Genomic DNA, 16,286 nt, shown 5'->3' with positions numbered 1-16,286 from the left:
GACAAAATGAGTTTTGAGCACAAAACGCACTCAAAAGGCCAAGATCTCATTTGTAGTTCAAAAAAGTGTTGTTTCTTGGTCACATTTCAAGTTGAACAGTCAAAACTGTCAGAATTTGAGCCAAAATACTTTTTTGACACTTTGAGCACTTTTGAGTGACAATAATACTTTTTTGACACTTTAAGCACGTTTGAGTTACAAAATGATTTTAGACACAAATTGCACTCAAAAGGCAAAGATATCGGTCTGGTTACCATGGCGCCGCGTATGTGGCAGCTTATATGGGCAGCTCTACCTTTTTGTGTTCCTTTGCGTGTTTTAATATTTTCTTCCACCTTACTTGTGTTTTTTGTATTTTTCAACAACTATAACGAAGTTCTGCGACAAAGGACAGGAACATTATTACTTTTGCTTTTTGTTTTTTTATTTTTTCTCAACTTTTTGAACCGGCCTCGGGGGATCCGTTAGGATGAAGCTCCATTGTTTACACTCGAGATCAGCTGTTAGCTCTTAGCCGAGCTGAGATTCTCCTCGCTGGAAAGCGAGATGTTCCAGATGAAATACGGAGGAAACGACGAGGCTGCAGAGCTGGAGTTAAACGCCGGGAGAGAAGACGGAGGTACAAGCCATGTTTACCATCCGTTACTATGGGAAATGTCCGCTCGCTCTCTAACAAGCTGGACAAGCTAACAGCGCTCATGCGTCTGCAGCGGGTGTACCGGGAGAGCAGCCTGCTGTGTTTCACCAAGACGTGGCTCCACCAGGACATGACAAACTCCGTGGTCTCAGTTAATGGATTCACGCTGGTGCGGGCCGACCGGAGCGCGGCGCAGAGCGTTAAGAAGAAAGGCGGTGGTCTGGCGGTGTTCGTGAATGACAGATGGTGTAACCCGAACCACATCACTGTGAAAGAACAGCACTGCACTGGACATTGAACTGGTGGCAGTCAGCGTTCGGCCGTACTACCTCCCACGGGAGTTCTCCCATGTGCTGGTGGTCACTGTTTACGTCCCTCCGTCGGATGACGCTGCTGTCGCTTGTGAGCGCGTGCACAGCACCGTGTCCCAGCTGCAGACACAACACCCGCAGTCTCTGATCCTGATTTATGGGGACTTTAACCATGCATGCACCCCCCTCTCCGCCACCCTGTCCAACTTCACCCAGTATGTGAACTGTCATACGAGGGACAGAAAAACTCTGGACCTTTTCTATGCTAACGTCAAGAATGCATATACTTCTGCCCCCCTCCCCCCTTTAGGACGCTCTTATCACAACCTGGTCCATCTCTCCTCTGCTTACACTCCAATGGTGAAACAGCAGAAACCACAGATTAAAACGGTGAAGATCTGGACTGAGGAGGTAACAGAGCGACTAAGGGAATGTTTTAGCACCACAGACTGGGACGTTCTCTGCAGTCCACACGGGGAGGATATTGACAGTCTTACTGACTGCATCACGGACTATGTGAATTTTTGTGCGGAAAACACAGTGCAAACAAAATCAGTGCAGTGTTTTTCCAACAATAAGCCCTGGGTCACTCCTGAGCTGAAGACCCTCCTAAATGAGAAGAAGAGGGCTTTTCTCTCTGGGGACAAGGAGGAGCTACGCAGAGTACAGAGGGACCTGAAATACAACATCAGGAAGTGCAAGGACTGCTACAGGAAGAAGCTGGAGCAGCGCCTGGAACAGAACAACATCCGTGATGTGTGGAGAGGTCTGAAACACATCTCAGGACATGCTGAGGCTGGAAATGGTCACCAGGTCACAGGTGACCAAGCCTGGGCAAATGAACTGAATCTGTTCTTCAACAGATTTGATTCTGCTCAGCCACCAGTCTCCACCCACACGGCCCACTCTTCACACCTTTCCAGCTCAGGCATCTCCTCCCAGCTCCAGCTGTTACCACCTCAGCACCAGGCAGTCCACTCTCCCCTTCTTCCAACAGAAGCAAAAGGACCCCCCCAACGACTCACAGCACCAGACCAGCCACCGCCCACCCATCCTCCAACCCCCCTCTGCCTCACCCTGAATCAGGTTAGGATGGAGTTAAGGAGAACAAAGACCAGGAAGGCAACAGGCCCTGACAACATCACCTCCAGGCTCCTCAGGGAGTGTGCAGACCAGCTCTGTGTGGTGATGTTGTTCATATTTAATATGAGCCTCAGACTGGAGAAGGTACCAGTCATCTGGAGGACTTCCTGCCTGGTTCCGGTTCCAAAGGTACCTCGTCCTACGGAACCGAACCACTTCAGACCTGTCGCCTTGACTTCCCACCTGATGAAGGCTATGGAGAGGATCATCCTCAGCCATCGCCGCACTCAGGTGAGCTCAGCACTGGACCCGCTGCAGTTTGCATATCGACCAGGCATCGGGGTGGATGACGCCATCATCTACCTGCAGCATCAGGCCCTGTCTCACCTGGAGGCCCCTGGGAGCACTGTGAGAGTCATGTTTTTGATTTCTCCAGTGCTTTCAACACCATCCAGCCATCACTGCTGAGGAGGAAGCTGGAGGTTGCAGGTGTGGACCAACATCTCACTGCTTGGACCATCAACTACCTCACAGACAGGCCACAGTTTGTGAGGCTGCGTGACTGTGTGTCTGATGTGGTGGTCTGCAGCACGGGGGCACCTCAAGGGACTGTGCTCTCCCCATTCCTGTTTACCCTGTACACATCAGACTTCATCTATGACTCCCACCACTGTCATCTGCAGAAGTTCTCAGATGACAGTGCCATTGTGGGCTGTGTATCGGGGGGGATGAGCAGGAGTACAGGGGGGTCATCTCTGACTTTGTTGGCTGGTGTGAAGTTAACCACCTGCTGCTTAACACCAGCAAGACAAAGGAGCTGATCCTGGACTTCAGGAGGTCCTCACCATCACAGTCACCGGTGAACATCCAGGGTTCAGACATTGAGGTCGTGGACACATTTAAATACCTGGTTGTTCACCTGAACAACAGACTGGACTGGTCCAATAACACGGATGCTCTGTACAGGAGGGGTCAGAGTCGCCTTCACCTGCTGAGGAGACTGAGGTCGTTCGGCGTGTGCAGACAGCTGCTCAGGACCTTTTACGACACTGTGGTGGCCTCAGTGGTCCTTTATGGAGTTGTGTGCTGGGCGGGGGGCAGTGCAGGCAGAGACTTGAAGAGGCTTAACAAACTGGTTAGGAAGGCCGGCTCTGTCCTGGGCTGCACACTTGAGTCCATCGAGGAGGTGGCGGACAGGAGGATGTTAGCTAAGCTGACATACATCATGGATAACCCCTCCCACCCCTTGCACCAAACTGTAGAGGCACTGACCAGCTCCTTCAGCACAAGACTGTTGCACCCTCAGTGTAAGAAGGAGCGCTACCGCAGGTCATTCCTCCCCACAGCCATCACTCTACGACACTGTGTTACAGTGACACTCCACGGTCCCAGGGTGTTTTTTCATTCACTCATTTATTTATTTATTTTCTTTTGTTGTTGTTTTTGGTTTTCAATTTTAAATTGTTTTTTATTCCTAAACAGTTGTTTGTTTTTGTTTTTGGTGTGAACTTCATTAGTTATTTCTGTATTTTGAAAAAAATTTGTCATATTTTTTTACAGTTTACATGTTTTGCAGTCCGCATGTTTTTTACACTTTTGCAGCTGTATTTATTTAATATTTAATATTTATTTCTTTATTTAATAAGAATCTCATTTTTGATAATAATTTTTCATAATAATTTTAGTAATATTTTTAATTATTTAATATAAATGTCATTTGTCATTTGTCAATGTGATGTCCTTTATTGATGTGATATTATATAGATTATTTCTGAATGTCGTGTTGCTGCCACAGAATAATGAAATTTCCCCATTGTGGGATTAATAAAGTCATCTATCTATCTATCTATCTATCTATCTATCTATCTATCTATCTATCTATCTATCTATCTATCTATCTATCTATCTATCTATCTATCTATCTATCTATCTATCTATCTATCTATCTATCTATCTAATCTATCTATCTATCTATCTATTGAAGGAATTTATTTTTTATTTCTTTGAAGGTTTTCTTTCAGGTTTACTGTGTGTGGGTTTCAGTCATTTCAATTTAAAGGGACTTCCTGATAATTGCATATGTAAAGAGGTTTTCATGCTGCAGCTGCAAACTCATCCCCCTCCAGGAGAAAACAGTCTTTGATCTTCTAAGACCATCTGGAAGCCTTAACTGTAGATCTGACATGGACCAGAATTAAATTATCTCCAGGATTCAATTCTAATCATGGGAAATCCTGAAGGTGCAAACTCGCATGAGAAGGACAAACGGTTGGGACTGACTGCCTGTGGAGAGGGATCCGGGCGGCTGTGCTGGACCCCCATGGGGACACCGTTGGTGGTCGGACAGTGGTCCGTCTTTGAAATAACCCCCCTGGACGTTTGAAGCAGGAAGCCAGGACCAAATGCTGTAACTCCTAATATGGACGGACGGAGGTAGGCAAGCTCCCTGCCAGCCAATCCCAGCGTCCAGAGGAGGAGTCTGGACACCATGCTGTGCTACGAAGGAGGAGGCTGAAACCGAGATGTTAAAACAGCTGGACGGAGGAACTTTCCTTTGTTCCCAACAGGCTGACACGTTAAGACGTTTGTAATTTGGCGCTGTGCAAGCTCTGAAACTTTGGGAATCCGGATATCTCTTATATTTTGTTTTACTCTGTTTTTAGAAATATTGTTAGGGAAATAAATGTGTTAATCTTTAATCATGCCGAGTTCCGTGGTTTCTCCTTCTCGACTTTATTGAACATGCAACAAGGAAAGTAATCTCAAAGCGACAGATTATATTTTCCAATATTAATTGGTGACCCCTGAACGTGAAAAGTGGGGAAGGAACGCGGATCGCAACGCGGATTAGACCGGTTGAACCGGAACATAGTGGTTTATAACGAGATCTCTGAGACTTTCGGCGAAAAGTCGGTGACGCTTCCCCCTCACGTGGTCGATTTCCCTCGGGGCCCCATCATCAACAAGGTAAGCAGGAACCTGTTCATAAATTCTGCATATTGACAAGGTTATTCTCTTAGTGAATGACTAAAAATTGTGGGGAAGTGGATTGTGTGAGCGGCATAGCGCACCTATAAGTTTTGTGGTTCACCCTCCTGAAACAGCGAATTGGACTGAGGAAATTGTGCAGGTTTTGTGTCTGTTCAGCCTGTCAAAAATTGAATAAACACTAAATTGGGAGCGTGTGATATTTGGATTACGTTAAAATTTAGTAGGTTTTGCGTCTGTTTGAGCCTGTACGAAATCCCGTACGAAAACAACGGTATTACTATAGGAACTAATTTTGCGCGTTTTAGGATTTTCGGAAACACCAGGAAGGCGGCGAACCTTCACAAATTATTTTTATGCGGAGAGAAACCACAGAGAGATTCACAATTAAAATGAAAGGTGCACTAGACAGAAAAAATGAGGAAACCGGTGTATTTTGTTTTGACGACAGACCATGTGACGAGGACAATAGCGGTGACGGTCACTTGAATGATGCTGAATGGGCGAGAATGTATGAGATTTTGGAAAGCCAGGTGTTGGGTGGAATAGAGAAGAGTAAGAGAGAGAAGGAGAGAGTGAAATTGCGTGATGTGTGGGTTCAGATGGATTTGAAACGGACTGAAAGTTGGTTGACATTTAGTCAGCAGTTACGAAAGAATGAGGATTGTGTGATGAAACAGGTTCGGGAGTTGGAGGTGAAGGTAAAAGAAGGATCATGGATGGAAAGGATAGGACATAAACGGAGACACAAGGAAGCTGATGAAATTAGACGCGTGCTTCATCAGTTAACTCTTGCTGCTACAACATTAGCTGTGGTAAAGGCGGAGCAGGAGAGTCATGAATCTCCTGTGAGGCCATCTTCCCCCAAAGCCCCCCTCCCTCTTTACCCTCCCCTTCCAGTAGGGACAGAAACCCCTCCTGTTGCTTTTCCCCCTCCTTATGCTTCACAAAACATGTACCCAATGTTGAAAATTTGTGGTGAAGTTGCTTGTGACATGGCTGAAGATTTAACCCCTGAGGAAAAACAGCATGTAGCCCTCATGCTGCGGGAGAGACGATCCAAAAGGGGTGACAAAGGAGCAGACCTCCCCCGAGATCTCATGAATCCTCAGCCAGAAACCCCCTCTGGGCCATGGGTAAGTTATGCAGGCGCATGCGCTTATCCTGACTCTAACAGTCCTCCAGTCTCACAGGTAGGAGCTGAGCCACCAGTGATTGACCCTCAGGTCCAACAGATCCTGCAAGCATATGAGAACCGCACAGTGCATCTTGAGAATGCATTGCAGCGCCTGGCAGGTCAGTATCAATCACCAGCTGAATTAAAAAAATGTCAAAGGTTGATATTTTCAGAACAGAAAGGCAACAAATCTGAGGAGGAGGAGGAGGAGGAGGATGAAGACTCTCCATGCAGACCACGTGTCCCTGTCACCAATCAGGATTTGACGCAGGTAAGTAGGCTACAATACAATTTAAGACCAACTATCATAGGAAACATATGTTTCCTATGATAGCGACGGGAGCTGGTGTGCCTATTTATCAGCCCCTTCCGCTAAAGGATGTGTCGACTCTTGGTGAACGTTTACCACGTGTGGCGAATGGTGGACGTAACTTCCTCCAGCAATTATGTACAGTTATGCAGGGTCATGTTCCCTGTATGGGTGATTTGAGACAGATTTTGGGCATAACAGCAACAATTACTGAGATCCAGTCTATAGAACAGCGTGCGGGTGTGCAGGACCTTCCGGACTCTACTCTTTTAGTGGAGGTTCAAGGTCCAGTTTTTAATACCATCAGAGAACTTTTTCCAGATCCACAGACTACAGCTCCATCCTGTTTCCCCTTCACAGGTAAGGACCCCAACACATTTTACTCAGAGTGAGTCCAGAAAAGGACAGACAGCACGGGCAGAGATCCAAGCCTGTCACCTCCTGAGACAGTCATGTTTAGGACTGCAATCCTGGCAGGATTGCCTCAGGATGTGCAGGATTCAAAAGCAGACCCAGACTTGATGGCGAGTGATGAGGGTCGTTTCAAAAGGCATTTGGGTTATCATTGCCAAGCACATTTGGACAAAAAGGACAAAGCGGAGGGAGAGATTGAACAGCTAAAAACACAGTTATTAAAACTCCAACTAGCACAGGCTCGTAAAGAATCCACTCAGGATAAACAAGATAAAAAGGAGGTTAAAAAAGAAAATAACATGATGAGTCAAATATCCCCAGAACCAGCAGCGATGTGGCAGGCGCCGGTCTACGGAGACCGAGGGAGGAGAAGAGGTACGTATCCTGGGAGACGTGGACCACCCAGGGGACCCCCGCCTGCAGCAGCTGGAGATGAATGCTTCATCTGTGGCGCTCTGGATCATTGGGCAAAGGTCTGTCCACACAGAGGTACCCAACAGCGGCAGCATGCACACTCCAGAGGCAGGGGGCGTGGCGGACACTCACGACCGCTTCAAGCCCCTCCTCCACCTTGGCAGGGACCACAGGAGTGGCAAACCGGACAATACCACTAGGGGTGCCCAGGAGCCTTGGGACCACTTGGTGATGCAGGAGCCATGGTCCCTTTCAAACTCAGAGGTAATCATATGATGGGATTAGTGGATACCGGTGCGACTTGTTCCTCTATAAACTGTCAGTTACCTACATCTGCTCTGACAAATGAACATATGAACTTTGTTGGCTTCTCTGGGACACCTCAAAACCTGCAAAAGACCATCCCACTCACTTTTGAACTGGCTGGTCAGAAGGTGAAACATTCATTTGTGCATTCACCACATACACCTGTGAATCTGTTGGGGAGGGACATTCTTGTCAAAACAGGTGCCAGCATCCTATGTTCTCCAGATGGGATACAGATCACCTTCCCGAATGGACATGTTCTGACTGGATGCCATGCCACACAATATGACGGACAGTGGTTGCTGCAGCCTCAATCACAGCCAACCCCCACTGCTGACATCTACTGGGCCCTGTTGGATCCGGAGACCCCTGAAACGCCAGGTGTTTTTTATGAATTTCAGGTGTGGAAATCCTGGATCTTGTCTTTGAAGCCATATTTCCCGCCTCCAGATGAGCTGCACTGCACACTTTATTACGACAGAGAGGATGATCAACTATATCAGGAAGCATTTCATCAGGTTGAAGGCCACACGTGGCATTTAACTTCCACTGATATATATATTGGTCCGGAGGGTGTAGCAGCTCATTGTGTATTAACACACACACAAATGCAATGGTATCGGATGTCAGACACAGCGGTGCCACACATATCATTAGCATTATCCCCTGGTCATGAGGCTCGACAACTCGGACCCATGACTAAGAGGGGCGTGAACAACACAGACTGGCAGGATTGTGCTCATTCAGGTGTCCAATTTTCTCCATCTTCAAAAATGTACAGAATAACTTTGCCTTTGACTACTAACTCCTCAATACTGGAGCATGTATGCATTGCCAGACATCATGGAAGGGAGAAGACGGATCATGAAGATGCAGAGGGGTTATTAAAAACGCTCCCTGAGTCTTTATGGTCTGTCGGTCCATTTGATGTTGGTTCATGCTCCACCATTCCCCCGGTGGAGATTCAGGTAACTGCAGGAGCCAAGGTGTTCAGACCACAATACCGCTGGGTGAAGGATGCAGATGAAGGGATGGAAGACACTTTGACTGGTTTGTGGAAATCTGGTGTTATTGAGCATTCGCAGTCGTCATGGTGTACTCCTTTGCGACCGGTTTTGAAAGCAGATGGTGAAACATATCGAATGGCACATGATTTAAGGGCTGTGAATGATGTCACCATTACTCCAGTCCTTCCTGTGCCTGATCCACATCGCATGCTGTCAACTTTAACCCCACAATGTGTGTGGTTCACTGCTATTGATTTAGCAAATGCTTTCTTTTGTATTCCGTTACATGAGAACAGCAGACATCTATTTGCATTTCAATACAAGGGCGTCCGCTTGCAGTACACACGCTTGCCACAAGGCTTTAAAAACTCTCCTGGCATTTTCAATCAGTGTTTGAAATCTTGTCTACAGGATCTTGAGCTGCCAGAAGGTTGTGTTTTGCTGATGTATGTTGACGATCTCTTGCTAGCAGCTCCCACTGCTGAAACCTGACTTCAGGCGACGAAGGATCTTCTCCTGAAGTTGTGTAATTTAGGTTTTAGAGTGTCTAAAAAGAAATTGCAATGTTGCAGACGAGAGGTTACATTTCTTGGCAGAATTGTTTCTAGCACGGGATCATCAATGTCTACGGAGCATAGAATGTCTATTTTGCAGCATAAACGTCCAGAGACAGTCAGAGACATGTTGGCTTTCTTAGGTCTTTGTGGTTACAGTAGACATTTTCTTCCTTGTTTTGTAGAACGCACTGCCCCCTTGAGGTCAATAATTAAAGAACAGGGTGTAACTAACCTCACAGCCGTGTTAAACTGGACAGCAGTAACTGATGAGATTTTTGTCACATTAGTGCAGGACATGGCATGCGCGGCTGCTCTCGCACCACCAGATTATACTCAGCCGTTTTGTCTTGATGCTTCTATGACACCCACAGTTGTTAATGCTGTTCTTTTTCAGAAGAATCAGGGTAGACGGGATGTGCTGATGTATTGTAGCATCTCCCTGGATGCTGTTGAAGCCCGCGCACCGCTTTGTTCTCGCTATGCTGCAGGGTTAGCAAAAGTCATTCTAAAAACGGCACACATTGTGATGTCGCATCCTTTGATAATTTTGACAGAACATTCAGTCACATCGTACGTTGTGTCATCTTCTTTTACACTGTCATCTTTGAGACAGACGAGGCTCATGAAAACTCTGACGGCTCCAAATATTCAATATCAACACACGGAGATTAACATGTCAGAGGGAATTTCTGTGGACCCTCACTCTTGCTCTGTAGCTGTGGCGAAGGAGCTGCGAACTAGGCCTGACTTAGAGACAAAGCCTCTTCCAGCAGGAAGAATTTTCTTTACAGATGGTTGCTGTTTCCGCTCCAAAGCTGGACCCCTTCAGGCAGCAGCTGCTGTGGTTGAGTTTTCTGGAGGTAAGTTCATCACTTTGACTGCACAAACTTTGACAGTTAAGCCGTCAGCACAGGCAGCAGAAGTTCTGGCCCTGTGCCTGGCCCTTCAAGCTGCATCTGGAGAGCAGGTAACAGTATATTCGGATTCTGCTTATGCTGTGTCAGCTGCATTGTTGGATCTCGCTGCATGGAAAAGGAACTCTTATCTTACAGCAAGAGGTGAGCCCATAGCTCATAAGGATCTGATGCAGCGACTGGATCATGCGCTGCAAATGCCTTCCAGAGTGGCGGTGGTCAAAATTCCGGGTCACAGTAAAGGTAATTCTTTAACAACAAAGGGAAATAATGCTGCTGATGCGGCTGCGAAGGCAGCAGCAGGGTACAACCCCACACTTCAAATGGTAAGTGTTTACACGCCACCTGAGCTGTTGGAGAGTCCCACGCATGATGACCTGGTGACCTTGCAATCCAAAACCTCGCCAGAGCAGAGATCCTATTGGCTTCAAAGAGGTGCAGTGAAAACCTCGGATGGATTGTGGGTTGGTCCGTATGGCCAGCCTGTGGCACCAGACGGGCCTCTTCTCCAGCAAGTCCTTAAGGAGAGCCATGGCCCGGCGCATTTAGGTCCATCTGTTATGATGACAAAGCTGTGCATGTGGTGGCATCCCAGGTTACGTGATGTATGTCATGCTTATGTGCAAAACTGTACGGTTTGTCAGTCCTACAATGTTAGGCCCACCCTCAAACCTTTGCCAGGAACTTTTGATCCTGCCCCCTGGCCAGGAGCTGAGATTGTGATGGATTTCACTGACATGATCAACCCCGTGCAAGGTAAGCGGTATTTGCTGGTTATCGTTGATTCCTTTTCAGGATGGCCGGAAGCCTATCCTTGCAAAAAAGAGGACTCCCTCTCCGTGATCAAAGCACTGGTAAATCATTACATACCCACACATGGTTTCCCTGCAAAAATTAGGTCTGACAATGGGACCCATTTCAATGGTAAGCACCTACAGCAAGTTAAAGCATCTTTTGGTTTGCAACATAAGTTTGGCTGTGTTTACCATCCTTCTTCGCAGGGCTCTGTGGAACGTATGAATCGCACGTTGAAAGAAAAGTTGGCAAAAATATGCACCTCCACTAATTTAGATTGGGTGACTGCTCTTCCATTAGCTTTGTTGGCTGTCAGACAATCAGTGAATCGCAGAACAGGTTTCTCTCCGTTCGAACTTTTGACCGGTAGATTGATGCCAGGTCCCTCGTCGACTATTAGACCTTTAGACGACGCCCACTCCCCCAACAGGTCCTTAGTCACATATTGGAAAATGTTGCATGCTTTCTCATCCGCTTTTTCTGCGCAGATTCGAAAGAAGGACGTGCCCCCAGCTGACTCACCAGGTGCAGACCTAGCTGACTGGACGCACGTTTACGTGAAAGCCTACAAGAGGAAGTGGTCAGAGCCTAGGTTGACGGGTCCCTATCGTGTTACAGCTCGAACGACGTCTGCTGTGCAGCTGCAAGGCAGACACAACAAGTGGTACCATTACTCCATGTTAAGACCTTGCCTTTCACAGGAACGTGGACGGGATGCCAGTTAAATCTGAACGGGACACTGAACTGTTTGTTGTTCAAATTTTTGCATTCAATTTCTAATTTTTCATTTATATTTTTCCATTCATTTGTATTTTTTCGTTTATAATTTTACATTTAATTTCTATTTTTTCATTTATATTTTTACATTTATCTTTTTATATTCAATTTCTCTTTTTTCCGTTTGTATTTTCTATTTTGATTTTACTTTTTGCATTCCATTTCAATTTTAACTTTCTACATATATTTTTACTATCATTTTATATTTCTATGTTGTGTGCTTTGCCCCTATCTGTGTCTAATGTGTTTTCTTCCGCTAGTGGACTGGGATTTTCCCAGTCCAAGAGAGGGAGATGGACATTAGCAGGTATTAGTTTTGTTGTATTTTTAATATTTCTTGTATGGTTTACCTTTTCTGATGTACAAACCCACAGGCAGACAACTACAGGACATGACAGAACCAGGCGCAATGCATTTTATGATATCTGGACTTATACTAGGGAAGCTGAACAATTAAACAATGTGTGGCTCTCTGGCGCCCCCTGTAGCATTCCCTTATTTTTGCTACAATTCTAATCAGACCATGGATGTGTTGATTATAGCACCAAAGGGGAATTTTAAACATAATCACTGGGGAACAGCAAGTGAGTGGCAGGGTTATCATTGGTACATTCGAGGATTGTCAGGGGATGAAGGATGGGGATCTATATTTAGATCCACAGCAGAATCATCTTGGGAGAAAGGTACCTTTGGTTGGACACCCCAGGCTCAACAATGGTCCAGAATCATTTCTAATTTTACTGTTTCAGATTCATTTTTTACTTTCCGTGTAAACACTACTGGTCAACTTTTTCCTACACCAACAAAGGGCTACATCACTGTTTGCTCACGATTACTTATTTGTGCATGGGCAAATGGAAAAGATCCGTGTTGGCAGCTTATGTTTTGCCCAGACTTCAATGCTACCACCCCCACCCCCGTAAGGACAGTGTCAGGTGTCGGTCCGGCCAGACAGGTTAAAATTATAGAAGGTACTCCTTCTCCAGACAATTGGTTCCAAGCTATAACAGGTATTAGTGCAGACGCTAATAACTGGTTGTTAATGGTAGAACAGGCAGCTAACACAACCAACGCTGATTGTCTGGTTTGTATGGGTCCCAGACCTTTACTTAAGGTGGTGCCTGCCACTGTTACATCACAATGTATTGCAGACATCATGGTCAATTCAATTCCTAACAAATTACAATGTAATGACTTAAATCAGTATTATCCAGTGGTCCCCAGCGAGAAAGGTAAGCCGATTTTTGACAGGAAAGTAGCCAAACAAAATTTTTCATGTTTTGAATTTTCAGAGGATAACGGTTTATGTCTTTGGGAAAAATTTATTATGACTGGTGTAATAATATTCAAACCTTCAGTAACTTCAAACCTATTTCCAGAGCTGACCTCTGGATTTGGTGCGGGACGGATCAGATTTTTGACAGGTTACCTATGAATGCATCAGGACGTTGTGCTTTAATATCGCTATTACTCCCTGTGTATGTTCAACCTGTTGCTTTATCAGATTTCTTAGCTGTGGTGGAACAAAAACACGACTCAAAGCCAACCTGGAGGAAGCGATCAACTCATTGGAATGATGCGGATCCAACTTATATTGACGCATTAGGTGTGCCCCGTGGTGTGCCTGATGAATATAAATTAGTCAATCAGGTGGCAGCCGGTTTTGAAAGTATTTTTCTTTGGGTAACTCCGAATAAAAATGTTGATAGAATTAATTACATCCATTATAATGTTCAAAAATTAGGAAACTACACTATTGCAGGGTTTGAAGCAGTTCATGAACAGTTAAAGGCCACATCACTAATGGCATTCCAAAACAGAATTACGTTAGACATGTTATTGGCGGAGAAATCTGGAGTTTGTGGTATTTTTGGGGATCAATGTTGTTCTTTTATTCCCAACAATACACAGTCAGATGGAAAATTGACAGTGGCGATTGAAGGTATGCGCACATTGAATAACAAAATAAAGGAACATGCAGGCATAGATACATCTATGTGGGGTGACTGGCTCAAAATGTTTGGTCCATGGAAAACTTTAGTCTCATCCGTTCTCGTTGCAGGAGCAGTTTTTTCAGCGATTCTCACACTTTGTGGTTGTTGTTGTATTCCCTGCCTTAGGACCCTTATGACACGCCTCATAGAGCAGGCTCTGGGAGAAAAGGTTCGGGAGTACGGACAATATGCAATGTTACCTGTTAGTGATCCCTTTTCACCACCTTGGGTGGGAAATCAGTCTGTGTGAGTTTGTTCTGTTTAACCTATCTCCATTTTTTCCCTTAATTCTAGGTGTTTTCTTTTCTTTATAGGAAGTGTTATCTTTGTTGTATTTTTTACCTTTTTACTTTTATATTTTGACTTTTTTAAATTTGAATTTGACTTTTATATTTTCACTTTTTTAAACTTAAGTTTGACTTTGAATGTTTTATTTTTCTGTACTTTTATATTTTGACTTTTTTAAAAATTTAAATTTGACTACTATTTCATGTATTGTTCTTTTTAAATGCCAATGTGCCAAATATCTAATGAAGCATAGGTATCCTTAGGGATGGTCGCCGATGGGGCACGGGACCGTAGCGAGAATTTTCCCTGTCCAACTGAACGTTTCTTAAAGATGGTTAATGCAAGCTCTGACAGGTTTTCGCTCCTACACTTATGAATAAATCATTCACACCTTTGAAGGGCACATTGGTTCTGATAAAGATTGTGAGGGCGTGAGACCACAGCTGTTTTGATTGCATGATGTGATGATGTGTTTTTATTTTTTGTGTGACCTCACTTCGTGAGGTCAAGAGAGGGAAACTGAAGGAATTTATTTTTTGTGGTTCTTATTTCTCCTAGGTTTTTATCTTATCTATATTTCTTTGAAGGTTTTCTTTCAGGTTTACTGTGTGTGGGTTTCAGTCATTTCAATTTAAAGGGACTTCCTAATAATTGCATATGTAAAGAGGTTTTCATGCTGCAGCTGCAAACTCATCCCCCTCCAGGAGAAAACAGTCTTTGATCTTCTAAGACCATCTGGAAGCCTTAACTGTAGATCTGACATGGACCAGAATTAAATTATCTCCAGGATTCAATTCTAATCATGGGAAATCCTGAAGGTGCCAACTCGCATGAGAAGGACAAACGGTTGGGACTGACTGCCTGTGGAGAGGGATCCGGGCGGCTGTGCTGGACCCCCATGGGGACACCGTTGGTGGTCGGACAGTGGTCCGTCTTTGATATAACCCCCCTGGACGTTTGAAGCAGGAAGCCAGGACCAAATGCTGTAACTCCTAATATGGACGGACGGAGGTAGGCAGGCTCCCTGCCAGCCAATCCGAGCGTCCAGAGGAGGAGTCTGGACACCATGCTGTGCTACGAAGGAGGAGGCTGAAACCGAGATGTTAAAACAGCTGGACGGAGGAACTTTCCTTTGTTCCCAACAGGCTGACACGTTAAGACGTTTGTAATTTGGCGCTGTGCAAGCTCTGAAACTTTAGGAATCCGGGTATCTGTTATATTTTGTTTTACTCTGTTTTTAGAAATATTGTTAGGGAAATAAATGTGTTAATCTTTAATCCGGCCGAGTTCCGTGGTTTCTCCTTCTCGACTTTATTGAACATGCAACAAGGAAAGTAATCTCAAAGCGACAGATTATATTTTCCAACACTATATATCTATTTATATCATTTGTAGTTCAAAAAAGTGTTGTTTCTTGGTCACATTTCAAGTTGAACAGTAAAAACTGGCAAAGATTTCAGCCAAAATGCTTTTTTGACACTTTTGAGTGACAACATGAGGTTTGAGCACAAAACGAACTCCAAAGGCAAAGATCTCATTTGTAATTCAAAAAAGTGTTGTTTCTTTCTCACATTTCAAGTTGATCAGTCAAAACTGTCAGACTTTGAGCCAAAATGCTTTTTGACACTTTCAGCACTTTTGAGTGACAAAAATGCTTTTTTGACACTTTAAGCACTTTTGAGTGACAAAATGATTTTTGAGTGCAAAACCCAGTAAAAAGGCAAAGATCTCATCTGTTGTTGAAAAAAAGTGTCATTTTTTAGCCACATTTCAAGTTGAACAGCCAAAACTGTTAGAATTTGAGCCAAAATGCTTTTTTGACACTTTTGAGTGACAAAATGAGTTTTGAGCACAAAACGCACTCAAAAGGCCAAGATCTCATTTGTGGTTCAAAAAAGTGTTGTGTTTTGGTCACATTTCAAGTTGAAAAGTCAAAATAGTCAAAATTTGAGCCAAAATGCTTTATTGACTTTTTTAGCACTTTTGAGTGACAAAATGATTTTCGAATGCAAAACGCACTCAAAAGACAAATTACTCATTTGTAGTTAAAAAAAGTATTGTTTGGTCACATTTCAAGTTGAATAGTCAAAACTGTCAGAATCCAAGCCAAAATGCATTTTTGACACGTTTGAATGACAAAATGAGTTTTGAGCACAAAACACAATCAAAAGGCAAAGATCTCATTTGTAGTTCAAAAAAGTGTTGTTTTTTGGTCACATTTCAAGTTAAACAGTCAAAACTGTCAGAATTTGAGCCAAATTGCTTTTTTGACACTTTTGAGTGACAAAATGAGTTTTGAGCACAAATCGCACTC

General features: G+C 44.5%; 3 protein-coding genes across 3 annotated transcripts; all 3 read left to right on the top strand.

Moving 5' to 3' along the window:
- The first annotated feature begins 249 nt into the window (after positions 1-249).
- Positions 250-15,249, top strand: LOC144988179 (uncharacterized). Its single transcript, XM_078938302.1, has 2 exons — positions 250-4,998; positions 11,402-15,249. The coding sequence occupies exon 1, from the start codon at positions 1,306-1,308 to the stop codon at positions 2,497-2,499; it is 1,194 nt and encodes a 397-aa protein (XP_078794428.1). The 5' UTR covers positions 250-1,305; the 3' UTR covers positions 2,500-4,998; positions 11,402-15,249.
- LOC144988180 (uncharacterized) lies at positions 5,007-15,249 on the top strand. Its single transcript, XM_078938303.1, has 2 exons — positions 5,007-10,064; positions 10,914-15,249. The coding sequence occupies exon 1, from the start codon at positions 5,376-5,378 to the stop codon at positions 6,525-6,527; it is 1,152 nt and encodes a 383-aa protein (XP_078794429.1). The 5' UTR covers positions 5,007-5,375; the 3' UTR covers positions 6,528-10,064; positions 10,914-15,249.
- Positions 7,253-15,249, top strand: LOC144988492 (uncharacterized). The gene is made up of 5 exons (XM_078938926.1): positions 7,253-7,295; positions 7,408-7,598; positions 8,609-8,690; positions 9,921-10,972; positions 11,411-15,249. The coding sequence occupies exons 1-5, from the start codon at positions 7,253-7,255 to the stop codon at positions 11,636-11,638; spliced, it is 1,596 nt and encodes a 531-aa protein (XP_078795052.1). The 3' UTR covers positions 11,639-15,249.
- Positions 15,250-16,286: the final 1,037 nt, after the last annotated feature.

Source organism: Oryzias latipes, chromosome 20 (assembly GCF_053564925.1).
Source record: "Oryzias latipes strain Hd-rR chromosome 20, Olatipes_Hd-rR_3.1".
NCBI lineage: Eukaryota > Metazoa > Chordata > Actinopteri > Beloniformes > Adrianichthyidae > Oryzias > Oryzias latipes.
The sequence above is the reverse complement of the archived record's forward strand: the minus strand, read 5'-3'. Positions and strand labels throughout refer to the sequence as shown.